Raw genomic sequence first — 27,896 nt, forward strand, 5'->3', positions numbered from 1 at the left:
CGAGTTCCCAGTTGTTTCAACGCTGTCTACGATATTGCGTGTGACGTACGTACGTGCGCACCTACGTCTGTGTCTTGAATAGTCCTGTAACCTCAGTGTATGGGTTTTTTCTTATTATTAAAGAATCATAATTCCTATTGGGTGAAGCTCTCTCTCAGGTCGGTACTTGTTTCATGGGCACTTAAACATGCTGAAACCTCAACACACATGTTCTCTGCAAACTACCATTCACAGAGAATATGTGCAAAAAAAAGTGTGTCGAGTGATATCGGAAGATGATCCAGAATATCATTCTCCTAAATGTTTTTTTGGTCAAGCGCAAATAAGGACACGTCATTCAGCGTTGCTGTGTTGCTTTTATTGCAAAAGTAACACTAGAGGGAGCACTATCACAACAAAACATAACCCATCCTTTGTTTCAGCACATCAGAATCTTCATTCAGTAACACATTCGACCGGTCAATGCATTTGGGCAATGATGGAAGGTCAAACTGTGTAGTGAAGGGAATAGAATATTATAGTACTACAAATACAACATATGACCATTCTCTTTAAATATTTTTTCTCAAGTCGGGGCGGCAGGGAAGCCTAGTGGTTAGAGCGTTGGACTAGTAAGCGGGTTGCAAGTTCAAATCCCCGAACTGACAATGTACAAATCTGTCGTTCTGCCCCTGAACAGGCAGTTAACCCACTGTTCCTAGGCAGTCATTGAAAATAAGAATTTGTTCTTAACTGACTTGCCTAGTTAAATAAAGGTAAAATAAAAAATGTAAAAATCAACAATTACACACAACTATTTGTAAAAAATGTTTTTAACGCTGCATCGTTGTGAAGGGCTCGTATAGCAAGCATTTCACGGTAGTCTACACCCGTTGTATTTGACGCATGTGACTCGAACACATACTCTACCACACACTCTAAATGCAGACTAACTTGTTGCGTGTGACATTTACAATGCATACTGGTAGACTACTTTTTGGGGAGATTTGAGAACTGAAAGTACATATATTTAGCTTTTCATATTGTGAAATGATCCAGTATTCAAATACCAGTGGATACGCCCCTCATCATACATTGTTTTATGTAGAATTGACATGTAAATGTTTACACGTCAAAATTGTATTTACCTGTCTCCAAAAATATTTTACATGTAAATGTTTAACTACAGCGTAGACTAATTGTATATTTCAACTGACTTGCCAAGTTAAATAAATGTTAAATAAAAAATACAAATAAATGACTGAGGATATGAGTCACCCTTTGCTTTTGACATAATGGAACATTTTCTGGGGCAATGACTTTCTGGAGGGCTGTGACGTACACACTAATCCTCTCGCGAGATTTGGCGTTAGTATTCGTTCTTATAAACCCGGTTGTCTATCCTTGTCCTTTCGTTCGTCCTCAGTGCAGGATAACGAAACGTAGTTTTGGAACAGTAGCTATATGAACTATTAAGAGTGTTATATTTACAATAAAACAGCCGCTGAGATCTTTCAAAGACAATCTAGCTTTTTTTTTAAGCTTAGTTGTGAGAAGGTGATCCTAAGCATATCGAGGTAAGCAAACGTTCGTTCTTAGTTCCTCGGTCAACCAGCTACTGTAGCTCGGCGTGCTAGTGGGTCTAACCGGAGCATATTCTAGCCGCTTGACTGAATGAAGATTTAGCTAGTGTTATTCATTGAGTAACGATGACATGGAAATGTAAATAGTTATTAAAACCCGTCGGTATAGCTATGAAACTTAGTATCCTTATGGAGTGGATACATCTTATTGGTTTAAAAAACACAACAAATTATGACTGGGGGTGTTGTTGAATTATTAATGCACGATTGACGGGATATGCGGTTTGCGTGGTTTGTCTCAGATTACACGAGAATGTAGGCTAGTTTGTAAAATACTTGTATCAGGACTGCCAACATTTGAAGAAAGCTTGGAGTGAGATTTGCTATATGAATTGCATTGCCCTCTGACACAATCCTGAGACGGGGGACGGTGGGTCCTACGGCCCTAGACGATGTTACTGTTTTAATTAAGACAATATACCTGCAATTCTATGTATTTCGACAAGGTTTAGGCCTATGTCCAGGGTGTATTCAGGATGCTTTGAAACATGAAATGAACACTCAAAATTTGACCACTTTTGTTATTTTCGATTTTTGGAGTATGAAATGTAACGTATGCAAATATTTTATTTAAAAAAATGTGTTTGTTGGTTTGACACTTTTATTCAGAGACTAATGAAATGAGAGAGGGAGACTGGAAAATGTTAGAAACGGTTGGAAGCAGGGAATGCTCCTTGTTCTCAAGTGGAAAGTTATAAGCAAAGGCTCTGCACAGGAAATGCTAATAATCAAATTAACATTTCCTGTGTAACCTAATCATAGATTGCACTCTGCTTATCCATAGACTGCTTTCAAGTCAAGGACACAAACATGTTATAATTTGGTCATTTTGGGTTAACTATTTCTTTAAAATGTGGATGGAATAGCATCCTGCTTGCTTTCTAGGAGTGTTGGTCACCCCTGAGCTATGTTTCCCAGGTGATGGGTGTTTAAAACATTTTCTTGTTATAACAATTTAGCTATAATAGATCAAGCTATAATAGATCAATATCCGTGTGGTTTGGGTCTACTAGCTATAATAGATCAATATCCGGGTGGTTTGGGTCTACTAGCTATAATAGATCAATATCCGGGTGGTTTGGGTCTACTAGCTATAATAGATCAATATCCGGGTGGTTTGGGTCTACTAGCTATAATAGATCAATATCCGGGTGGTTTGGGTCTACTAGCTATAATAGATCAATATCCGGGTGGTTTGGGTCTACTAGCTATAATAGATCAATATCCAGGTGGTTTGGGTCTACTAGCCATAATAGATCAATATCCAGGTGGTTTGGGTCTACTAGCTATAATAGATCAATATCCAGGTGGTTTGGGTCTACTAGCTGAAGAGCTTTGACATGGTCTTACTATACGTAGACAGTATGTGTTGTCCCCATACCCTCTCTGCAGAGCATGTAAACAATACTAAAATGTCAAATATTTATATTTGACTCCTGGAGCATTTCAAATTCCAATGCTTATTTGTATGACTTATTCTAAACTGTTCAATGAACGGCTGCAACAAAAAAATGTAAATAAATGCATAGCCTCATATCATTCATTTTCAAAGACGCACGTAGGCAGATTTTAGGTATGTGAATACTCTTGTCAGAATTGGGAATACGCGGAATACTAAAGTACGTGTGGGGAATAGCAGTATTGTGCTTGCTGTTAAGCACAGTTAATCACCCTGTATTTTATCCCATTGTAGAGAATTGTTCCAGTGATCAGACTAAATAAAGGGGGTAATAAAATATCCTGAAGAATATGACGTAACTCTGCCCCTACACTCTTACCCAAACTATGTTATATGCATTTTGTCCCCCCCTCCCCTAGAATCAAACGTACACTTCTGAGTTCACAATCTGTTTAACAAAAATTATTTTCAGTTCCAAATCGGGTCACCATACCGAACTTCCCTGCTAAAACATTATGTAGGCCTGTCACCTTTTCGTTGTCACAGCCTAAGTCTGTCACCAAACGAGAGTACTAACACAAGTGTGGATTTAATCAAATTTAGTACATGCTGTCAAAAGACTGCTGTTACTCCCCTCCCTATTGAAGAACGCAATTTCATTTCGTTGACCACATTGTACATAAAACTAGCGCTAATATGCTGCTCTTTTTACAGTTTTTAATAAACTCAGGGGAGAATGATCTCCCTCTCTCAGCTCAACTCTAATCTTGAGGGGTGATTTCTTTTAAAACGCGCATCCAATCCACATGATCCTTTACATAACTAGACCAGTCATATGCTTCAATGTGCCGCGGTTCACAGTGCTGTGGCAAGACCGATCGATGGATAGAGATTCCGCTCATGAGTAGCTCAGTTGAAAAAAATGTAAACGCGTTGACTATACAGTGGACTATGAAAAGCAGTACTTTCCAATGCGTGAGATACGAGAGGTGTGCCGCGAGTAGGAGGGTGAAATGCGTGTCTCACGGCCAATGAGTTGGCAGCCCTGTGTGATTTAAAATTATTTATTTTTTTCCCTGCTATGTGCCTGGCTACTGAATGGAGGTTAAGTTTTCCTCATTCCAGGAATAAGACACATTTTTCTTGTTAACGCTTTCCAGTGTCATGGTAGGAAGCAAAAATGATAAAATTGTAAAACCCCCAAAACCAAGCTTCTAGGACCTTATTCTTGTATGTATGTATGTATGTATGTATGTATGTATGTATGTATGTATGTATGTATGTATGTATGTATGTATGTATGTATGTATGTATGTATGTATGTATGTATGTATGTATGTATGTATGTATGTATGTATGTATGTATGTATGTATGTATGTATGTATGTATGTATGTATGTATGTATGTATGTATGTATGTATGTATGTATGTATGTATGTATGTATGTATGTATGTATGTATGTATGTATGTATGTATGTATGTATGTATGTATGTATGTATGTATGTATGTATGTATGTATGTATGTATGTATGTATGTATGTATGTATGTATGTATGTATGTATGTATGTATGTATGTATGTATGTATGTATGTATGTATGTATGTATGTATGTATGTATGTATGTATGTATGTATGTATGTATGTATGTATGTATGTATGTATGTATGTATGTATGTATGTATGTATGTATGTATGTATGTATGTATGTATGTATGTATGTATGTATGTATGTATGTATGTATGTATGTATGTATGTATGTATCAATCATTGTGAATTTCTCATTGTTGTCAGAAGCATTGTATTTATCATGTGAAGAGCAGCATGTTATTGTGTTTCATTAGTTTCATGATGTCACGGGCTTATTCCTATCCCACAGACTGTACTGTTTTGACATAGCTAGGCCCTATGACCTTACGTGCTTCAGATAAGAAATGTGAATGCCTAGCCATTCATAACGCATTACAATGTTCAACTTCTCACTCAGAGCAAAGTATAGTATAGCTTTATTGATTACAACTTGGGGGAAATGGACAAGACTTGAATCAATGACAAAACACATGATAAGAAAAAAAAACATAAAATGTCTGGTTTACAGGAGATCCTGATCTTATCTCTTTTCCCTCAGGCTTGGACAATCGTTAGAAGGATGGAGACTATAATTCGCCGCTGCCCGTTCCTGTCCCGTGTTCCCCAGGCCTTCTTCCAGCAGGCCCGGAAATCCCTGGTGGTCTATGCCCAGAAATGTCCTGTGATGATGGACCTCGCTTCCAAGCCTCTGGCCCGCTCCCTCTGTTCCTCACCGGCTAGCTTCCAGAAAGCTGATGACACCATGACTTCAGCTCAGACTTCAGCCGAGAAGGGTAGGTGATCTTGTGACACCGTGACATCAGCCGAGATGGGTAGGTGATCTTGTGACACCGTGACATCAGCTGAGAAGGGTAGGTGATCTTGTGACACCGTGACATCAGCCGAGAAGGGTAGGTGATCTTGTGACACCGTGACATCAGCCGAGAAGGGTAGGTGATCTTGTGACACCTTGACTTCAGCCGAGAAGGGATCTGGTCATAAACTGTAACATCATGATGTGTTGTTACGTTAACATATGAATTATGACCCCAAGGTTTCCTCAGTTGGAAAAAATCTCTTGGTCTGTGTTTTCCCAACCTGCTCACGTCACTAGGAAAAACCACTCGTAGTATTGTGTACGTTTTTTAAAGGGTCTGTATCTGTGTGTCGCTCTTAGTCTTCTAACCCTTAGTATCTCCTGTGTTTTAGTAGCTGATGGAGGCACCACCAAGCTGCCTCAGAGCCACCCCCATCCCAAGCCCCCCTCTGGCCAGGTCTCGGGGGCCTCCAAGTGCCCCTTCCTGGCGGCTGAGATGGGCCAGAACAGCGGTGTGGTGCGCCAGGCCAGCCTCCAGCTGCAGGAGGACGTGCAGGAGGTCCGCACCGTTCAGAAAGGTAAACGAGGGGTTAAACTACCTGGAGCTTTGTTCCGTTGTTGCAGGGGTCGGTACTTCAGAGGGTACAGATGTAAACACAGTTTTTTTAAAATTTTTTATTAACATTACTAACAGATTTTAAATACATTTTGGACAAGGGATCTGTGGAATTGGTTTAGAGGGTGTAGTACAATGTCAAACTATTCATCCACAGTACTCTGTTCTTAACCCTGGGGGGGTCATGGGCCTGGGGGGTCATGGGCCTGGGGGGTCATGGGCCTGGGGGGTCATGGGCCTGGGGGGTCATGGGCCTGGGGGGTCATGGGCCTGGGGGTCATGGGCCTGGGGGTCATGGGCCTGGGGGTCATGGGCCTGGGGGTCATGGGCCTGGGGGGTCATGGGCCTGGGGGGTCATGGGCCTGGGGGGTCATGGGCCTGGGGGGTCATGGGCCTGGGAAGCTCACTGGGATATTAGTATCCACTGCAGTACTCTACCAATTTTTAAAAAATTAACTCAATACTGATATATTTTTTATATATTTTTTTTTTTACTTAAATGCACTGTAATTTAAGCTTTAAAGCTGAGAAGTTTTCTCCCTGCCTCATGGCAAAATGTGTAGAATTGCAGGAATTTAGCTTAAACTGTTAAATATTCTCTCCAATTCCAAGAGGCGGGCTTTTTAAATCTTGCTTCCCAGGGCCCAAGACTTGGTTCGTCCATGTATGCTTTTTAATTTTTATTCATTTTTATTTATGTTCGGATTAAGTGGTGTCCCTGATACAATTGATATCACAAAAAAGGGGTCCATGGCCCCAAACATTTGGAGAACTCCTCCTTTATTGATACAGATGGAGTATATGGGGGCTCCTGAGTGGCGCAGTGGTCTGAGACACTGCATCTCAGTGCTAGAGGCGTCACTACAGACCCTGGTGAATATCTGTCAGGAGCTCTACCGGGGCAGTCCCGTTAGTTCTCTTGTATACTGCAAACAAGTTATATTTGCATAATTTAACATTTGCTTTGTTCATGTGACGACCAATACTGGTTCATTACATGTGACAGACCAACACCTCACTAGGCATCTTCTCTCTAAGCTGAGACCATGAAACTGAGATCCCTTTCTCCAAGGTTCTGGGCGTACTGAGAGATCGTTCAATCTGTCACTTGCGCGAACACAGAAATTGGGTTTTTAACAAACATTTCCATCACAGGATATATTTTCTAATTTCCTTCTTCTAGAAGAAAAAAAACGCACACCTATTTAGACGAGGTGCTGACTAGCGGAGTAGAAAACTTAAAAATGAAGGAGAGCTACACTCTAGGAGCTCAGATGCAAAAAATGATAATTTACCAATGTTTCGAGAGCCAATGGATGAAGACAGCTTGGCTGTCGAAACATTGGTAAATGAGCTCCTAGAGTGTGCGGCTCTCCTTTTTTTTCTAATTTCCTCCTTCCCCATTGGAGGACCAGCTGCCTATTAAAACATGTCTGTGTTCAGTACTTAACCTAATAGAACGTTCAGTGGAATGGAAACGGAGCTGTACTGAACGACCAGCTGAAATGGGAAGGAGTTGGTTTTGGGTTCAAATTCCACCACTGACCCTTTTTTTTTTTTTAGTGTGATATCTTAAATACGTCACTCATTGCTTCAAGCCACACCCAGCCTCATACCGGTCTCCCCTTGGACGTTTGCGGAACGACACGTTGTCAGACCCTCTGTGTGCTGGAGGAAGTATTGAAGGACAGAGGAAGAGGAGATGGAATTGTACAGTGTCTCCTCAGATGTGACCCCAGCCCTATACCTCTCTGTCTCCTCAGATGTGACCCCAGCCCAGGCTCTGGCCAGTAGTTCCTCCTCAAAGTCTGGAGGTCTTACCCGAACCGATCTGATGAAGAAGCTGCTGAATCAACGTCCAACCAGGGTGTCCCATCTACTGCAGGAGAACATGCCCAGCTGTGAGTCACATGACCAGACTATTCAAACCAAACTTTATTGTCCTTGTCGTAGAGACTCATTTTAAATGAATGAGTTCTATTTCAATGAAAAACGTTGTCATTGTGTAGCCGTGAACATACAAGGTAGAATAGAGTATACAGTCAGTTGATAAAACATTAGGAACACCTCATATTTGAGTGGCACAGAAGAGCTGTCGCCTATTGTAACCGATGACCCACGGTTATCTCCTCCTATGCTCTCTGGACATGTTCGTATTACCCAACTCACTCATGATCATCAGTTCCTAATGGCCTGGTACTCTGGGGCTCTATTGTCCCCACTCTGGGGCTCTATTGTCCCCACTCTGGGGCTCTATTGTCCCCACTCTGGGGCTCTATTGTCCCCACTCTGGGGCTCTATTGTCCCCACTCTGGGGCTCTATTGTCCCCACTCTGGGGCTCTATTGTCCCCACTCTGGGGCTCTATTGTCCCCACTCTGGGGCTCTATTGTCCCCACTCTGGGGCTCTATTGTCCCCACTCTGGGGCTCTATTGTCCCCACTCTGGGGCTCTATTGTCCCCACTCTGGGGCTCTATTGTCCCCACTCTGGGGCTCTATTGTCCCCACTCTGGGGCTCTATTGTCCCCACTCTGGGGCTCTATTGTCCCCACTCTGGGGCTCTATTGTGCCTTTATATACAATACGTACCTTGACCACATATTACACATAGCAGAAAAACATTTATTTTTCATTTTCATGATTTGATGTCTATACTAAAATGAAACTTAGCTATTTATATAATTACGACCGACTTATTACATTCAACCACAGAATATAACGCCACTGTACATTACCATCTCCTCCTCTTCCTCTGTCCTTCAATACTTCCTCCAGCACACAGAGGGTCTGACAACAGTTTTTAATTTAAAAAAAATGTTTCGTTGGGAAAACATGTTCCCAAAACACTTCAATTGGTTTCACAAATTAAGCACTGGGTAGCTGAAGGAACAGGGTTGGAGAACCCAGCATCCACAGAGTACTGGGTAGCTGAAGGAACAGGGTTGGAGAACCCATCGTCTACAGAGTACTGGGTAGCTGCAGGAACAGGGTTGGAGAACCCAGCGTCCACAGAGTACTGGGTAGTTGCAGGAACAGGGTTGGAGAACCCAGCGTCTACAGAGTACTGGGTAGCTGCAGGAACAGGGTTGGAGAACCCAGTGTCTACAGAGTACTGGGTAGCTGCAGGAACAGGGTTGGAGAACCCAGCGTCTACAGAGTACTGGGTAGCTGCAGGAACAGGGTTGGAGAACCCAGCGTCTACAGAGTACTGGGTAGCTGAAGGAACAGGGTTGGAGAACCCATCGTCTACAGAGTACTGGGTAGCTGCAGGAACAGGGTTGGAGAACCCAGCGTCCACAGAGTACTGGGTAGCTGCAGGAACAGGGTTGGAGAACCCAGCGTCTACAGAGTACTGGGTAGCTGCAGGAACAGGGTTGGAGAACCCAGCGTCTACAGAGTACTGGGTAGCTGCAGGAACAGGGTTGGAGAACCCAGCGTCTACAGAGTACTGGGTAGCTGCAGGAACAGGGTTGGAGAACCCAGCGTCTACAGAGTACTGGGTAGCTGAAGGAACAGGGTTGGAGAACCCATCGTCTACAGAGTACTGGGTAGCTGCAGGAACAGGGTTGGAGAACCCAGCGTCCACAGAGTACTGGGTAGCTGCAGGAACAGGGTTGGAGAACCCAGCGTCTACAGAGTACTGGGTAGCTGCAGGAACAGGGTTGGAGAACCCAGCGTCTACAGAGTACTGGGTAGCTGCAGGAACAGGGTTGGAGAACCCAGCGTCTACAGAGTACTGGGTAGCTGAAGGAACAGGGTTGGAGAACCCAGCGTCTACAGAGTACTGGGTAGCTGCAGGAACAGGGTTGGAGAACCCAGCGTATACAATGAAAATATTATGTTCCCCAGCAAGAACCCCCAAAAAATGTTTGCTCAAATAGAAGGGGGAACTAACAGAGTCACTGACAACAACCAGAACTAAACAGGTGAAGTTTTAGGAGGGGTTCTGAAAGACCCTCATGGGGGTGTCCACTGAAAGTTGACTAGCAACAACTGGGACCTAAAAGACACATCATGAGACCCACAAAGAAGCAAACAAAAGAAACCCACACCGAACTTAGACAGGAAGCAAACCAAAAAATGGAGCAAAATGAAAACAGGAAAAATCAGTTAAAGGATTGTTTTTCTAGAAATCAACTAGGGAGAGGCAACAAAAGGAGTTAACCCTTCACATCTCATTAGTCAGTAACACATACTGACTAACAAGGTGACCAACCAGCACAGGAGTAACACATACTGACTAACGAGGTGACCAACCAGCACAGGAGTAACACATACTGACTAACGAGGTGACCAACCAGCACAGGAGTAACACATACTGACTAACGAGGTGACCAACCAGCACAGGAGTAACACATACTGACTAACGAGGTGACCAACCAGCACAGGAGTAACACATACTGACTAACGAGGTGACCAACCAGCACAGGAGTTACACATACTGACTAACGAGGTGACCAACCAGCACAGGAGTAACACATACTGACTAACAAGGTGACCAACCAGCACAGGAGTAACACATACTGACTAACGAGGTGACCAACCAGCACAGGAGTAACACACACTGACTAACGAGGTGACCAACCAGCACAGGAGTAACACATACTGACTAACGAGGTGACCAACCAGCACAGGTGTAACATACTGACTAACGAGGTGACCAACCAGCACAGGAGTAACACATACTGACTAACGAGGTGACCAACCAGCACAGGAGTAACACATACTGACTAACGAGGTGACCAACCAGCACAGGAGTAACACATACTGACTAACGAGGTGACCAACCAGCACAGGAGTAACACATACTGACTAACGAGGTGACCAACCAGCACAGGAGTAACACATACTGACTAACGAGGTGACCAACCAGCACAGGAGTAACACATACTGACTAACGAGGTGACCAACCAGCACAGGAGTTACACATACTGACTAACGAGGTGACCAACCAGCACAGGAGTAACACATACTGACTAACGAGGTGACCAACCAGCACAGGAGTAACACATACTGACTAACGAGGTGACCAACCAGCACAGGAGTAACACATACTGACTAACGAGGTGACCAACCAGCACAGGAGTAACACATACTGACTAACGAGGTGACCAACCAGCACAGGAGTAACACATACTGACTAACGAGGTGACCAACCAGCACAGGAGTAACACATACTGACTAACGAGGTGACCAACCAGCACAGGAGTAACACATACTGACTAACGAGGTGACCAACCAGCACAGGAGTAACACATACTGACTAACGAGGTGACCAACCAGCACAGGAGTAACACATACTGACTAACGAGGTGACCAACCAGCACAGGAGTAACACATACTGACTAACGAGGTGACCAACCAGCACAGGAGTAACACATACTGACTAACGAGGTGACCAACCAGCACAGGAGTAACACATACTGACTAACGAGGTGACCAACCAGCACAGGAGTAACACATACTGACTAACGAGGTGACCAACCAGCACAGGAGTAACACATACTGACTAACGAGGTGACCAACCAGCACAGGAGTAACACATACTGACTAACGAGGTGACCAACCAGCACAGGAGTAACACACACTGACTAACGAGGTGACCAACCAGCACAGGAGTAACACACACTGACTAACGAGGTGACCAACCAGCACAGGAGTAACACACACTGACTAACGAGGTGACCAACCAGCACAGGAGTAACACACACTGACTAACGAGGTGACCAACCAGCACAGGAGTAACACACACTGACTAACGAGGTGACCAACCAGCACAGGAGTAACACACACTGACTAACACACACTGAGGTGACCAACCAGCACAGGAGTAACACACACTGACTAACGAGGTGACCAACCAGCACAGGAGTAACACACACTGACTAACGAGGTGACCAACCAGCACAGGAGTAACACATACTGACTAACGAGGTGACCAACCAGCACAGGAGTAACACATACTGACTAACGAGGTGACCAACCAGCACAGGAGTAACACATACTGTCTAACGAGGTGACCAACCAGCACAGGAGTAACACATACTGACTAACGAGGTGACCAACCAGCACAGGAGTAACACATACTGACTAACGAGGTGACCAACCAGCACAGGAGTAACACATACTGACTAACGAGGTGACCAACCAGCACAGGAGTAACACATACTGACTAACGAGGTGACCAACCAGCACAGGAGTAACACATACTGACTAACGAGGTGACCAACCAGCACAGGAGTAACACATACTGACTAACGAGGTGACCAACCAGCACAGGAGTAACACATACTGACTAACGAGGTGACCAACCAGCACAGGAGTAACACATACTGACTAACGAGGTGACCAACCAGCACAGGAGTAACACATACTGACTAACGAGGTGACCAACCAGCACAGGAGTAACACATACTGACTAACGAGGTGACCAACCAGCACAGGAGTAACACATACTGACTAACGAGGTGACCAACCAGCACAGGAGTTACACATACTGACTAACGAGGTGACCAACCAGCACAGGAGTAACACATACTGACTAACGAGGTGACCAACCAGCACAGGAGTAACACATACTGACTAACGAGGTGACCAACCAGCACAGGAGTTACACACACTGACTAACGAGGTGACCAACCAGCACAGGAGTAACACATACTGACTAACGAGGTGACCAACCAGCACAGGAGTAACACACACTGTCTAACGAGGTGACACTAATCGCGTTAACATCCAACCTCAATAAAATGGAACAATCAAAGCCTGTAACAGATGATGAAAATACTGTATGATCACTTGATGAGAACAGCTGTGCAGCCTGAGGCAAGGATCAGAGCACAAGCATTTATTGTCACTTTCTCAAATCGTCAATAGCCTTTAGTCACATCTTACTGTCCACACAGTGCATTCAGACCCCTTGACTTTTTCCACATTTTTTACATTACAGCCTTATTCTATAATGGATTTAATTATTGTTTCTCATCGATCTACACACAATACCCCATAATGACATCACAATACCCCACAATGACATCACAATACCCCATAATGACATCACAATACCCCATAATGACATCACAATACCCCATAATGACAACACAATACCCCATAACGACAACACAATACCCCATAATGACAACACAATACCCCATAATGACATCACAATACCCCATAATGACATCACAATACCACAAAGCGAAAACTGTTTTTCTAGATAATTTTTAGTTGTTGTGCAAATTTATTAAATAAACACATACCTTATGCAAATAAGGTATGTAGACCCTTTTGAGGTGACTCAATTGAGCTCAGGTGCATCCTGTTTCCATTGATAATCCTTGAGATGTTTCTACAACTTGATTGGAGTCCACCTGCGGTAAATTCAATTGATGGGTCATGATTTGTAAAACACACCTTTCTTTTATAAGGTCCCATAGTTGACAGTGCATGTCAGAGTAAAAACTTATCTATGAGGTCTCAAGGCTTAAAAATCCTTCTTTAACCCGTCTCCTCCCCTTCATCTACACTGATTGAAGTGGATTTAACAAGTGACATCATTAAGGGATCACAGCTTTCACCTGGATTCACTTGTTCAGTCTGTCATGGAAAGACCAGTAGTCACACACACACACACACCAAGTATCTCCTAGCTCTGTTATCAATAAGACCCAGGGTGTACATTTCTCCTATTACTTCCCAGTTTAGGTTACACACACACACACACACACACACACACACACACACACACACACACACACACAACTATGAAACAGAATAAAACCGAAAGACTGCACCTGTTCAGAGTGTCCTGAAAGAGGATAGCGTTAAGCATGTTCTCTCTCGTCTTTTATTAAAACGGCGACACCTCAATATGATCTTTACCGTCTCTAATCATGTTTGCTTCCTTTTTTTTGGTCTCCTGCCTGCAGTCTCTAACTTCCGCTACGATGAGTTCTTCGAGAGGAAGATTGAGGAGAAGAAGAGTGACCACACGTACCGCGTCTTTAAGACGGTTAACCGGCGAGCCACGGACTTCCCCATGGGTGACGACTACACCGATTCCCTTAGCGACAGGAGAGACGTGTCTGTGTGGTGCTCCAATGACTACCTGGGCATGAGCAGACACCCGCGGGTCGTCAACTCCATCACGTAAGTAGCCGGACAACTGGCGATGAGTTTGGTAGTTGGACGGATAGATAAATGAGGTGAACAGTGGTGATTTTTTTTTTGAATTTGGTAGTTGGACGGATAGATAAATGAAGACACTATATAAAGGGGCTGTTTTGATTTCCCATTGAAACTGAGAATTAGCATTTTTGTTTTTCCACAGATACTAGTACCTCCACAGTTTTCACTCTTTCAAAAAAATTAGTTCTTGTTACCGACCTGAACACAACCATGGATAGATCAATGGGCTGTATTTCTCCCTGAGGATGGAGACGGGACAAAACTGGTAGTTTCATTAAGAACCTATTACCTATCCATTGGCCTAGATGCCCACACAGAGCTGTTAACAACCCAGGGAAGGTGTCTACGTGGTTAATTGGCCAGTTTACTATTGTTTCCTGTTTGTCTGGTGTTCTTGACAGAGAGACGTTGGGTTGTCATGGTTTCCCGAGGATTTTGTTTCACCGTTGTTGTTGACTGTTGTTTCCAGGGAGACGTTGCGTAAGCACGGCAGTGGGGCTGGAGGAACCAGGAACATCTCTGGGACCAGTAAGTTCCACGTGGAACTGGAACAGGAACTAGCAGACCTCCACAGGAAGGACGCTGCGCTCCTCTTCACTTCCTGCTTCGTAGCCAATGACTCCACCCTGTTCACCCTGGCCAAGATGATACCAGGTAAGCAAATCACCTTATCTGTACTGAACTAATTCAATGTACTTACAGGGCCAGCTAAATAATAATCACCTGAACTAACAGACGTTGGCCTGCCTCTACGACCAGGTAATCCCCTCACCTCACCTGAACTAACAGACATTGGCCTGCCTCTACGACCAGGTAATCCCCTCACCTCACCTGAACTAACAGACATTGGCCTGCCTCTACGACCAGGTAATCCCCTCACCTGACCTGAACTAACAGACATTGGCCTGCCTCTACGACCAGGTAATCCCCTCACCTGACCTGAACTAACAGACATTGGCCTGCCTCTACGACCAGGTAATCCCCTCACCTGACCTGAACTAACAGACATTGGCCTGCCTCTACGACCAGGTAATCCCCTCACCTGACCTGAACTAACAGACATTGGCCTGCCTCTACGACCAGGTAATCCCCTCACCTCACCTGACCTGAACTAAAAGACATTGGCCTGCCTCTACGACCAGGTAATCCCCTCACCTCACCTGACCTGAACTAACAGACATTGGCCTGCCTCTACGACCAGGTAATCCCCTCACCTCACCTGACCTGAACTAACAGACATTGGCCTGCCTCTACGACCAGGTAATCCCCTCACCTCACCTGACCTGAACTAACAGACATTGGCCTGCCTCTACGACCAGGTAATCCCCTCACCTCACCTGACCTGAACTAACAGACATTGGCCTGCCTCTACGACCAGGTAATCCCCTCACCTCACCTGAACTAACAGACATTGGCCTGCCTCTACGACCAGGTAATCCCCTCACCTGACCTGAACTAACAGACATTGGCCTGCCTCTACGACCAGGTAATCCCCTCACCTCACCTGACCTGAACTAACAGACATTGGCCTGCCTCTACGACCAGGTAATCCCCTCACCTCACCTGACCTGAACTAACAGACATTGGCCTGCCTCTACGACCAGGTAATCCCCTCACCTCACCTGACCTGAACTAACAGACATTGGCCTGCCTCTACGACCAGGTAATCCCCTCACCTCACCTGACCTGAACTAACAGACATTGGCCTGCCTCTACGACCAGGTAATCCCCTCACCTGACCTGAACTAACAGACATTGGCCTGCCTCTACGACCAGGTAATCCCCTCACCTCACCTGACCTGAACTAACAGACATTGGCCTGCCTCTACGACCAGGTAATCCCCTCACCTCACCTGAACTAACAGACATTGGCCTGCCTCTACGACCAGGTAATCCCCTCACCTCACCTGAACTAACAGACATTGGCCTGCCTCTACGACCAGGTAATCCCCTCACCTCACCTGACCTGAACTAACAGACATTGGCCTGCCTCTACGACCAGGTAATCCCCAACCCTCACCTGACCTGAACTAACAGACATTGGCCTGCCTCTACGACCAGGTAATCCCCTCACCTCACCTGACCTGAACTAACAGACATTGGCCTGCCTCTACGACCAGGTAATCCCCTCACCTCACCTGACCTGAACTAACAGACATTGGCCTGCCTCTACGACCAGGTAATCCCCTCACCTCACCTGACCTGAACTAACAGACATTGGCCTGCCTCTACGACCAGGTAATCCCCTCACCTGACCTGAACTAACAGACATTGGCCTGCCTCTACGACCAGGTAATCCCCTCACCTCACCTGACCTGAACTAACAGACATTGGCCTGCCTCTACGACCAGGTAATCCCCTCACCTCACCTGACCTGAACTAACAGACATTGGCCTGCCTCTACGACCAGGTAATCCCCTCACCTCACCTGACCTGAACTAACAGACATTGGCCTGCCTCTACGACCAGGTAATCCCCTCACCTCACCTGACCTGAACTAACAGACATTGGCCTGCCTCTACGACCAGGTAATCCCCTCACCTCACCTGACCTGAACTAACAGACATTGGCCTGTCTCTACGACCAGGTAATCCCCTCACCTCACCTGACCTGAACTAACAGACATTGGCCTGCCTCTACGACCAGGTAATCCCCTCACCTCACCTGACCTGAACTAACAGACATTGGCCTGCCTCTACGACCAGGTAATCCCCTCACCTCACCTGACCTGAACTAACAGACATTGGCCTGCCTCTACGACCAGGTAATCCCCTCACCTCACCTGACCTGCACTAACAGACATTGGCCTGCCTCTACGACCAGGTAATCCCCTCACCTCACCTGACCTGAACTAACAGACATTGGCCTGCCTCTACGACCAGGTAATCCCCTCACCTCACCTGACCTGAACTAACAGACATTGGCCTGCCTCTACGACCAGGTAATCCCCTCACCTCACCTGAACTAACAGACATTGGCCTGCCTCTACGACCAGGTAATCCCCTCACCTCACCTGAACTAACAGACATTGGCCTGCCTCTACAACCAGGTAATCCCCTCACCTCACCTGACCTGAACTAACAGACATTGGCCTGCCTCTACGACCAGGTAATCCCCTCACCTCACCTGACCTGAACTAACAGACATTGGCCTGCCTCTACGACCAGGTAATCCCCTCACCTCACCTGACCTGAACTAACAGACATTGGCCTGCCTCTACGACCAGGTAATCCCCTCACCTCACCTGACCTGCACTAACAGACATTGGCCTGCCTCTACGACCAGGTAATCCCCTCACCTCACCTGACCTGAACTAACAGACATTGGCCTGCCTCTACGACCAGGTAATCCCCTCACCTCACCTGACCTGAACTAACAGACATTGGCCTGCCTCTACGACCAGGTAATCCCCTCACCTCACCTGAACTAACAGACATTGGCCTGCCTCTACGACCAGGTAATCCCCTCACCTCACCTGAACTAACAGACATTGGCCTGCCTCTACAACCAGGTAATCCCCTCACCTCACCTGACCTGAACTAACAGACATTGGCCTGCCTCTACGACCAGGTAATCCCCTCACCTCACCTGAACTAACAGACATTGGCCTGCCTCTACGACCAGGTAATCCCCTCACCTCACCTGACCTGAACTAACAGACATTGGCCTGCCTCTACGACCAGGTAATCCCCTCACCTCACCTGACCTGAACTAACAGACATTGGCCTGCCTCTACGACCAGGTAATCCCCTCACCTCACCTGACCTGAACTAACAGACATTGGCCTGCCTCTACGACCAGGTAATCCCCTCACCTCACCTGACCTGAACTAACAGACATTGGCCTGCCTCTACGACCAGGTAATCCCCTCACCTCACCTGACCTGAACTAACAGACATTGGCCTGCCTCTACGACCAGGTAATCCCCTCACCTGACCTGAACTAACAGACATTGGCCTGCCTCTACGACCAGGTAATCCCCTCACCTCACCTGACCTGAACTAACAGACATTGGCCTGCCTCTACGACCAGGTAATCCCCTCACCTCACCTGACCTGAACTAACAGACATTGGCCTGCCTCTACGACCAGGTAATCCCCTCACCTCACCTGACCTGAACTAACAGACATTGGCCTGCCTCTACGACCAGGTAATCCCCTCACCTCACCTGACCTGAACTAACAGACATTGGCCTGTCTCTACGACCAGGTAATCCCCTCACCTCACCTGACCTGAACTAACAGACATTGGCCTGCCTCTACGACCAGGTAATCCCCTCACCTCACCTGACCTGAACTAACAGACATTGGCCTGCCTCTACGACCAGGTAATCCCCTCACCTCACCTGACCTGAACTAACAGACATTGGCCTGCCTCTACGACCAGGTAATCCCCTCACCTCACCTGACCTGCACTAACAGACATTGGCCTGCCTCTACGACCAGGTAATCCCCTCACCTCACCTGACCTGAACTAACAGACATTGGCCTGCCTCTACGACCAGGTAATCCCCTCACCTCACCTGACCTGAACTAACAGACATTGGCCTGCCTCTACGACCAGGTAATCCCCTCACCTCACCTGAACTAACAGACATTGGCCTGCCTCTACGACCAGGTAATCCCCTCACCTCACCTGAACTAACAGACATTGGCCTGCCTCTACAACCAGGTAATCCCCTCACCTCACCTGACCTGAACTAACAGACATTGGCCTGCCTCTACGACCAGGTAATCCCCTCACCTCACCTGAACTAACAGACATTGGCCTGCCTCTACGACCAGGTAATCCCCTCACCTCACCTGACCTGAACTAACAGACATTGGCCTGCCTCTACGACCAGGTAATCCCCTCACCTCACCTGACCTGAACTAACAGACATTGGCCTGCCTCTACGACCAGGTAATCCCCTCACCTCACCTGACCTGAACTAACAGACATTGGCCTGCCTCTACGACCAGGTAATCCCCTCACCTCACCTGACCTGAACTAACAGACATTGGCCTGCCTCTACGACCAGGTAATCCCCTCACCTCACCTGACCTGAACTAACAGACATTGGCCTGCCTCTACGACCAGGTAATCCCCTCACCTCACCTGACCTGAACTAACAGACATTGGCCTGCCTCTACGACCAGGTAATCCCCTCACCTCACCTGACCTGAACTAACAGACATTGTATTGCCAAAATAAATAGCATCCTGTGCTCAACAGTCCCTCTGGGCCAGGGGCCGGTTGAGCGGTCCCCTCTGTCGGGCCGGTTGAGCGGTCCCCTCTGGGCCGGTTGAGCGGTCCCCTCTGGGCCAGTTGAGCGGTCCCCTCTGTCGGGCCGGTTGAGCGGTCCCCTCTGGGCCGGTTGAGCGGTCCCCTCTGTCGGACCAGTTGAGCGGTCTCCTCTGGGCCAGTTGAGCGGTCCCCTCTGGGCCAGTTGAGCGGTCTCCTCTGGGCCAGTTGAGCGGTCTCCTCTGGGCCAGTTGAGCGGTCCCCTCTGTCGGACCAGTTGAGCGGTCTCCTCTGGGCCAGTTGAGCGGTCCCCTCTGGACCAGTTGAGCGGTCTCCTCTGGGCCAGTTGAGCGGTCCCCTCTGTCGGACCAGTTGAGCGGTCTCCTCTGGGCCAGTTGAGCGGTCCCCTCTGGACCAGTTGAGCGGTCTCCTCTGGGCCAGTTGAGCGGTCCCCTCTGGGCCAGTTGAGCGGTCCCCTCTGGGCCAGTTGAGCGGTCCCCTCTGGACCAGTTGAGCGGTCCCCTCTGGACCAGTTGAGCGGTCCCCTCTGGGCCAGTTGAGCGGTCCCCTCTGGGCCAGTTGAGCGGTCCCCTCTGGGCCAGTTGAGCGGTCCCCTCTGGGCCAGTTGAGCGGTCCCCTCTGGGCCAGTTGAGCGGTCTCCTCTGGGCCAGTTGAGCGGTCCCCTCTGGGCCAGTTGAGCGGTCCCCTCTGGGCCAGTTGAGCGGTCCCCTCTGGGCCAGTTGAGCGGTCCCCTCTGGGCCAGTTGAGCGGTCCCCTCTGGGCCAGTTGAGCGGTCCCCTCTGGGCCAGTTGAGCGGTCCCCTCTGGGCCAGTTGAGCGGTCCCCTCTGGGCCAGGGACCAGTTGAGCAGTCTCCTCTGGGCCAGTTGAGCGGTCCCCTCTGGGCCAGGGACCAGTTGAGCGGTCTCCTCTGGGCCAGGGACCAGTTGAGCGGTCTCCTCTGGGCCAGTTGAGCGGTCCCCTCTGGGCCAGTTGAGCGGTCCCCTCTGGGCCAGTTGAGCGGTCCCCTCTGGGCCAGTTGAGCGGTCCCCTCTGGGCCAGTTGAGCGGTCCCCTCTGGGCCAGTTGAGCGGTCCCCTCTGTCGGGCCGGTTGAGCGGTCCCCTCTGGGCCAGTTGAGCGGTCCCCTCTGGGCCAGTTGAGCGGTCCCCTCTGTCGGGCCAGTTGAGCGGTCCCCTCTGTCGGGCCAGTTGAGCGGTCCCCTCTGTCGGGCCAGTTGAGCGGTCCCCTCTAGACCAGGTAGTTGTGGATTCAAGCTGTTGTACTTCCTGCTCCATGTTGTGTCTCTGTGGATCATAGAGCTGAATTGTCTGTCGGCAAAGTCACCTAGGTAAAATAGGGTTAGTAATTATATCATACTGCATATTCATCTGGGTTATCAGGATCCTAAACAGGCTTTTATTATCCTTCCCAATCTCACACGAGAGATTGTCAAGATGATCTCCTGAATAAACAAAAGATGGAAAATAAATTAATCTGTGCCATGGCTTTGAGGAGGGCGGCTTTGAGGAGGGCGGCTTTGAGGAGGGCGGCTTTGAGGAGGGCGGCTTTGAGGAGGGCGGCTTTGAGGAGGGCGGCTTTGAGGAGGGAGGCTTTGAGGAGGGCGGCTTTGAGGAGGGCGGCTTTGAGGAGGGCGGCTTTGAGGAGGGCGGCTTTGTGGAGGGCGGCTTTGTGGAGGGCGGCTTTGAGGAGGGCGGCTTTGAGGAGGGCGGCGTTGAGGAGGGCGGCGTTGAGGAGGGCGGCGTTGAGGAGGGCGGCGTTGAGGAGGGCGGCGTTGAGGAGGGCGGCGTTGAGGAGGGCTGCGTTGAGGAGGGCTGCGTTGAGGAGGGCTGCGTTGAGGAGGGCTGCGTTGAGGAGGGCTGCGTTGAGGAGGGCTGCGTTGAGGAGGGCTGCGTTGAGGAGGGCTGCTTTGAGGAGGGCTTTACTGCAATGTTTAAAACAATTATTTAAAAAAAAAAGTATTTTAGTTGAATGCAGTAACTGTAAGTCGCTTTGGATTACTGCGTCTGCTGAATGCCGAATGTGAAATGGTACCAAACAGGGGTTTTATTGCCCCTCTCTCCCCTCCAGGCTGTGAAATCTATTCTGATGCAGGGAATCATGCCTCAATGATCCAGGGCATCAGGAACAGCGGAGCCAAGAAGTTCGTATTCCGTCACAATGACCCCGACCACTTGAGAGAGCTGCTACAGAAGTCAGACCCGTCCACTCCAAAGATCGTAGCCTTCGAGACGGTCCACTCCATGGATGGTGAGTGGAGCCTGTGTCCCATATGGCACCCTATTCCCTATGTGAAGTGCCTTAACGTGACCTGCGATGTGTAACTAAAACATCCCGTTGACGTCAGTGCTGCGATTTGAATATAACGTTTACAAGTCTGATTTGCCTGAATAGTTCTAATCTGAATTTGTGGAGGTGACTCAGTGAAGCCTGAGTAGCAGGATTTAACCCTCGTATTAAAATGTCCTACGCTGGTTATATGATATTTCCTGTTAATTTAATGTGTAAATTAGGGCCGGGTCAGTACCGCCGCACTCATTAGTATCATGGCAAGGAAACAAAACGCAAAGCTGATTTGAACTTCTTTAGGAAAAGAGCCGTAATGTTGGAAACAAACGTCATTATGTTGTCATCCGGAGTCACGTTGATTTATTTTCCAAGCTACAGGTGGCAGGGTAGCCTAGTGTTTAGAGCGTTGGACTAGTGACCGGAAGGTTGCAAGTTCAAACCCCCGAGCTGACAAGGTTCAAATCTTTTGTTCTGCCCCTGAACAAGGCAGTTAACCCACTGTTCCTCGGCCGTCATTGAAAATAAGAATTTGTTCTTAACTGACTTGCCTGGTTAAATAAAGGTAAAATAAAAAATAAACATTGTATTTCATATACAGCAGGTTTTTAAAGGACCAAACAGTTTGGTCTGCTTCGTGTTAGAAGTTTTTGACATGGAAAAAATATTGGGATACTGGTATCGTTCCTAGTGTAAAACCCTCCTGCTAAATTAGTTACATGATATTAACCCCTTTGTTGTTGTTTTTAAAGGTATGGTGTAACCCTACCTTTTAAAATGCCTCATTAATTATTTTATTTTTCTTTTAAAGGTGCGGTTTGTCCCACTGTAACCCTACCTTTTAAAATGCCTCATTAATTATTTATTTTATTTTTCTCTTAAAGGTGCGGTTTGTCCTCTGGATGAGTTGTGTGATGTGGCCCATGAGTTTGGCGCCATCACGTTTGTAGACGAGGTGCATGCGGTGGGGTTGTACGGCGCTCGGGGAGGAGGTATCGGGGACCGAGACGGCATCATGCACAAGATGGACATCATCTCTGGAACACTGGGTCAGTACTACAACTAAACACTGTTCAAAATGGCTCCAATGACTAATAGTTAACAGCATTTACCCCCCCCCCCCTCCCCTCCCCAAACAGCACAATGTTTTAAAGCTTTTCTAAACCCTCCCAAGTTAGTTTTCCTGACATCTGTAGTCGAGTTTCTTCAGTCTTTTGTTGTCTGAATCCCTGAAGCGAACAAGATTTCTGGTCTCAAATACTGGAGTTTCAGATTGTCACCTAATGGGACACTGGAGAAACAGGAACTAGAATCTAGTTTCCTGTTGCTAGGAGACCACAGCCCTGGGCGAGCTGAGAGACCAATCAGCGCACACACACACTACAGCAGGCCAATCATCTGTTCAGTTCCTTTGTCTTGATAGAATAGAAGCATGTCAAGATGACCAGAATAAAACCACACAGAGAACTGCTTCACAACAACAAGACCTGTTGAATACCAAGAGGTCTAGAAGTAGAAAGAAAGAGTCATATTTTAATCTCCAACAACCAGGGATGCTCGTATTTGTTGTGAACCAGAAATATATCTGTCGGATAAATGTTAATTTTCCCTGCTCTAGTGGAAGAGCCTTTAACGTTTAACGGCGCATTTAACGTTGTCTTTGTTCTTCCAGGCAAGGCGTTTGGCTGTGTTGGAGGCTACATTGCCAGTACCGCCGCCCTGGTGGACACGGTGCGTAGTTACGCTGCAGGCTTCATATTCACCACGTCCCTGCCTCCCATGCTGCTGGCGGGCGCCCGCGAGTCCATCCAGACCCTTAAAGGGGAGGAGGGCCGCGCCCTCCGGAGGAAACACCAGCGCAACGTCAAGCTGCTGAGACAGATGCTCATGGACTCCGGACTGCCCGTCGTCCACTGTCCCTCTCACATCATCCCTGTCAGGGTGAGAATCGCTACAACTTTTATTGTCCAATGTGAATCTGAAATTTTGTCTGGAAACTTGCGAGGCCATCCATTCTCATTTAGTTTCTCATTTGCTGCTACTTCACTCAATCCGGTTTTTAAAAGTCTCCTTTCCTAACTGTTTTATGTTTCCCCGAGACCAACCAGAAACGTTTCCATGGTCAGATATTCCCAGGCGTTCATAACTCGTTTTTGGATTTTTGACCAAATTTTGCGTGAACCAAACATGTGTTCATGTCGTCTACACGGTCTCCCGCAAAATCAACCCCATTGTACGTTTTGCGTCGTATTTAAATGTGGTCACATGGGCGTTTGGAATCCGCACGCGTAACATGATTTATCATAGCGTCATTCGGGGTCCTGAGTTATCCCTAACCAGATACAACTCCTGGGTCATGTCTGTCAACTTGACACCTTAGAGACGTCATGGTGTAACTGTAGACAGTGTTTTATTTTTAATTGTTAGTATGGATCGGCATAATATTGATTTAGCCTGAACGGTATTGAGTTGACATATTTTTTATTGACTAATTGACCCATCGTTTTATTAGTATTGATTGACATTCTCATGATGATTCTTCCATTGATTGATTGATTGATTGATTGATTGATTGTTTACTGTTTTGGACGTTGTCTACAGGTGTCTGACGCGGAGAAGAACACGGAGGTGTGTGACATCATGATGAGCCGTTACAACATCTACGTCCAGGCCATCAACTATCCCACAGTCGCCCGGGGGGAGGAGCTTCTACGCATCGCCCCCACGCCGCACCACACCCCCCAGATGATGACTCACTTCGTCGGTAAGAGAGCCGTGTTTGGTCAAGCAAGTAAACAGGAAATGACTGCGGTGAAGGTTTTATATTGGTGTGTGTGTGTGTTTTAAACATGGGTTGTGTTCAGTACTAAACACACAATGGCAGAAAACCTTCAACTAAAGGTAACGGCTGTACCCAAACCCTTGTTTTTATTTTCCTGCCAAAGCGTTTCTGTTTGCAACAGTTTTGCTCTACTGAACACGACCCAGAATGACTTCTAGAGACAGGGCACTATGTCACTCACACAAATTAATGTTGAGATTTAGATATTCTAATACTTGGGGATCTTCAACATTTTTCTAGCATGAGAGCTTGTTTTTTTTATTACATTTTACATTTAAGTCATTTAGCAGACGCTCTTATCCAGAGCGACTTACAAATTGGTGAATTCACCTTCTGACATCCAGTGGAACAGCCACTTTACAATAGTGCATCTAAATCATTTAAGGGGGGGTGAGAAGGATTGCTTTATCCTATCCTAGGTATTCCTTGAAGAGGTGGGGTTTCAGGTGTCTCCGGAAGGTGGTGATTGACTCCGCTGTCCTGGCGTTAATTTTTTCTATCTTTCAAATCGGCACATTCTTCTCCTCTACCCTGCAACTCTTCCCTGGGTCAATGATGTACAAGAGATGTATTTTTGGTCAATATACCTGGTAATACACAACTCTTAAGGGGGGGGGGCATAATCTTCAGAATTCTTTTAAATGTAAAAATAAAAGTTTTTTTTTTTTTAGATTTCTTTTCGTTTTTTTTACACTCAATATTACGATTTTTCATAGAACATTTTCATTGATTGAGTCCATGTCGACTCTTAAATCACATCAGAAGACTAATTTTGAGCCTAAAAAAAGAACTCTGCAGTGGCTAACTGGCTACATACTGAGTGATATATATATATATATAGACATGGCTAACTGGCTACATACGGAGTGATATATAGACATGGCTAACTGGCTACATACTGAGTGATATATAGACATGGCTAACTGGCTACATACTGAGTGATATATAGACATGGCTAACTGGCTACATACTGAGTGATATATAGACATGGCTAACTGGCTACATACAGAGTGATATATAGACATGGCTAACTGGCTACATACGGAGTGATATATATATATATATAGACATGGCTAACTGGCTACATACTGAGTGATATATAGACATGGCTAACTGGCTACATACTGAGTGATATATAGACATGGCTAACTGGCTACATACTGAGTGATATATAGACATGGCTAACTGGCTACATACGGAGTGAATAATAGACATGGCTAACTGGCTACATACTGAGTGATATATAGACATGGCTAACTGGCTACATACGGAGTGATATTTAGACATGGCTAACTGGCTACATACGGAGTGATATATAGACATGGCTAACTGGCTACATACGGAGTGATATATAGACATGGCTAACTGGCTACATACGGAGTGATATATAGACATGGCTAACTGGCTACATACGGAGTGATATATAGACATGGCTAACTGGCTACATACGGAGTGATATATAGACATGGCTAACTGGCTACATACTGAGTGATATATAGACATGGCTAACTGGCTACATACTGAGTGATATATAGACATGGCTAACTGGCTACATACTGAGTGATATATAGACATGGCTAACTGGCTACATACGGAGTGATATATAGACATGGCTAACTGGCTACATACAGAGTGATATATAGACATGGCTAACTGGCTACATACGGAGTGATATATAGACATGGCTAACTGGCTACATACGGAGTGATATATAGACATGGCTAACTGGCTACATACTGAGTGATATATAGACATGGCTAACTGGCTACATACTGAGTGATATATAGACATGGCTAACTGGCTACATACTGAGTGATATATAGACATGGCTAACTGGCTACATACTGAGTGATATATAGACATGGCTAACTGGCTACATACAGAGTGATATATAGACATGGCTAACTGGCTACATACGGAGTGATATATAGACATGGCTAACTGGCTACATACGGAGTGATATATAGACATGGCTAACTGGCTACATACGGAGTGATATATAGACATGGCTAACTGGCTACATACTGAGTGATATATAGACATGGCTAACTGGCTACATACAGAGTGATATATAGACATGGCTAACTGGCTACATACGGAGTGATATATAGACATGGCTAACTGGCTACATACTGAGTGATATATAGACATGGCTAACTGGCTACATACTGAGTGATATATAGACATGGCTAACTGGCTACATACTGAGTGATATATAGACACGGCTAACTGGCTACATACGGAGTGATATATAGACATGGCTAACTGGCTACATACTGAGTGATATATAGACATGGCTAACTGGCTACATACTGAGTGATATATAGACATGGCTAACTGGCTACATACTGAGTGATATATAGACATGGCTAACTGGCTACATACTGAGTGATATATAGACATGGCTAACTGGCTACATACGGAGTGATATATAGACATGGCTAACTGGCTACATACGGAGTGATATATAGACATGGCTAACTGGCTACATACGGAGTGATATATAGACATGGCTAACTGGCTACATACGGAGTGATATATAGACATGGCTAACTGGCTACATACGGAGTGATATATAGACATGGCTAACTGGCTACATACGGAGTGATCTTGACATTAAATCAGTGTCCCCCCTGTGGGACGGTTGAGGTAATGTGTGCGCTAATGTGATTAGCATGAGGTTGTAAGTAACAAGAATGCGGTCCTTAAGAGGTTTTAAGACAATAGTGTGGAATAATGTCAATGTGGCTTTGATTGATAGTCCTGTTGGAGACCCCCTTTTTAAACAACAATATTTCCCTTCTACAGAGAAGCTGGTTCAGACCTGGAAGGAGTCCGGTCTACCTCTGAAGCCCCATTCTTCGGCAGAGTGTAACTTCTGTCAGCAGCCGCTGCACTTTGAGCTGATGACTGAGAGAGAACAGTCTTACTTCAGAGGCCTGAGCCACCCCATCTCAGCTCACGCTGGATGACACTACAGAATACACTCAACCCATTCCTCTTGTCTTAGTCCCAAAATCACTCTTCCCTCAGCCCTACATTTTGAGCTTTCACTTACACCTCCGCCATATTACACGACTGTCCCAAAGCTGAGGGATTAAAAATTATCGAGGGTTTAAGGAGCTAATTTGACACTCTGTGATATAGCCACTTTGACCAAGCCTGTGTTTGGAGTTTGCACAATTTCAAACAAAAGAATGGAAAGGCGTGCCTAATTATCTAGAATGTGCATTTGTTTGTCTAATTTTCAAAGCTTGACACATGTAACAAATGGAATACCTCCCAAATTAAAAATGTAATTTATCTTGTAACAGGA

The 27,896-nt window shown here is 46.5% G+C and overlaps 1 protein-coding gene across 2 annotated transcripts; it reads left to right on the forward strand.

Moving 5' to 3' along the window:
* The first annotated feature begins 1,383 nt into the window (after nt 1-1,383).
* On the forward strand, nt 1,384-27,896 carry LOC135541297 (5-aminolevulinate synthase, non-specific, mitochondrial-like). Of its 2 annotated transcripts, none has more exons than XM_064967429.1 (11): nt 1,384-1,556; nt 5,152-5,386; nt 5,802-5,987; nt 7,789-7,926; nt 13,954-14,173; nt 14,682-14,866; nt 21,523-21,702; nt 22,623-22,787; nt 23,411-23,679; nt 24,340-24,502; nt 27,389-27,896. In XM_064967429.1, exons 2-11 carry the CDS (start codon nt 5,173-5,175, stop codon nt 27,550-27,552), a joined length of 1,884 nt encoding a protein of 627 aa, XP_064823501.1. In that variant the 5' UTR covers nt 1,384-1,556; nt 5,152-5,172; the 3' UTR covers nt 27,553-27,896. The 2 variants fall into 2 exon arrangements, with proteins under 2 accessions (XP_064823501.1, XP_064823502.1); XM_064967430.1 differs by having other exon boundaries at nt 5,805-5,987.

This window comes from Oncorhynchus masou, chromosome 6 (genome assembly GCF_036934945.1).
Source record: "Oncorhynchus masou masou isolate Uvic2021 chromosome 6, UVic_Omas_1.1, whole genome shotgun sequence".
NCBI classification, from domain to species: domain Eukaryota; kingdom Metazoa; phylum Chordata; class Actinopteri; order Salmoniformes; family Salmonidae; genus Oncorhynchus; species Oncorhynchus masou.

What these genes read in the sequence shown, in the direction of transcription:
- LOC135541297 (XM_064967429.1), top strand. Translation starts at nt 5,173, where the DNA reads ATGGAGACTATAATTCGCCGCTGCCCGTTCCTGTCCCGTGTTCCCCAG. An exon ending in GCAGGAGAACATGCCCAGCT is followed by an intron (nt 7,927 to 13,953) that starts GTGAGTCACATG and finishes TCCTGCCTGCAG; the next exon opens with TCTCTAACTTCCGCTACGAT. An exon ending in CGGGTCGTCAACTCCATCAC is followed by an intron (nt 14,174 to 14,681) that starts GTAAGTAGCCGG and finishes TGTTGTTTCCAG; the next exon opens with GGAGACGTTGCGTAAGCACG.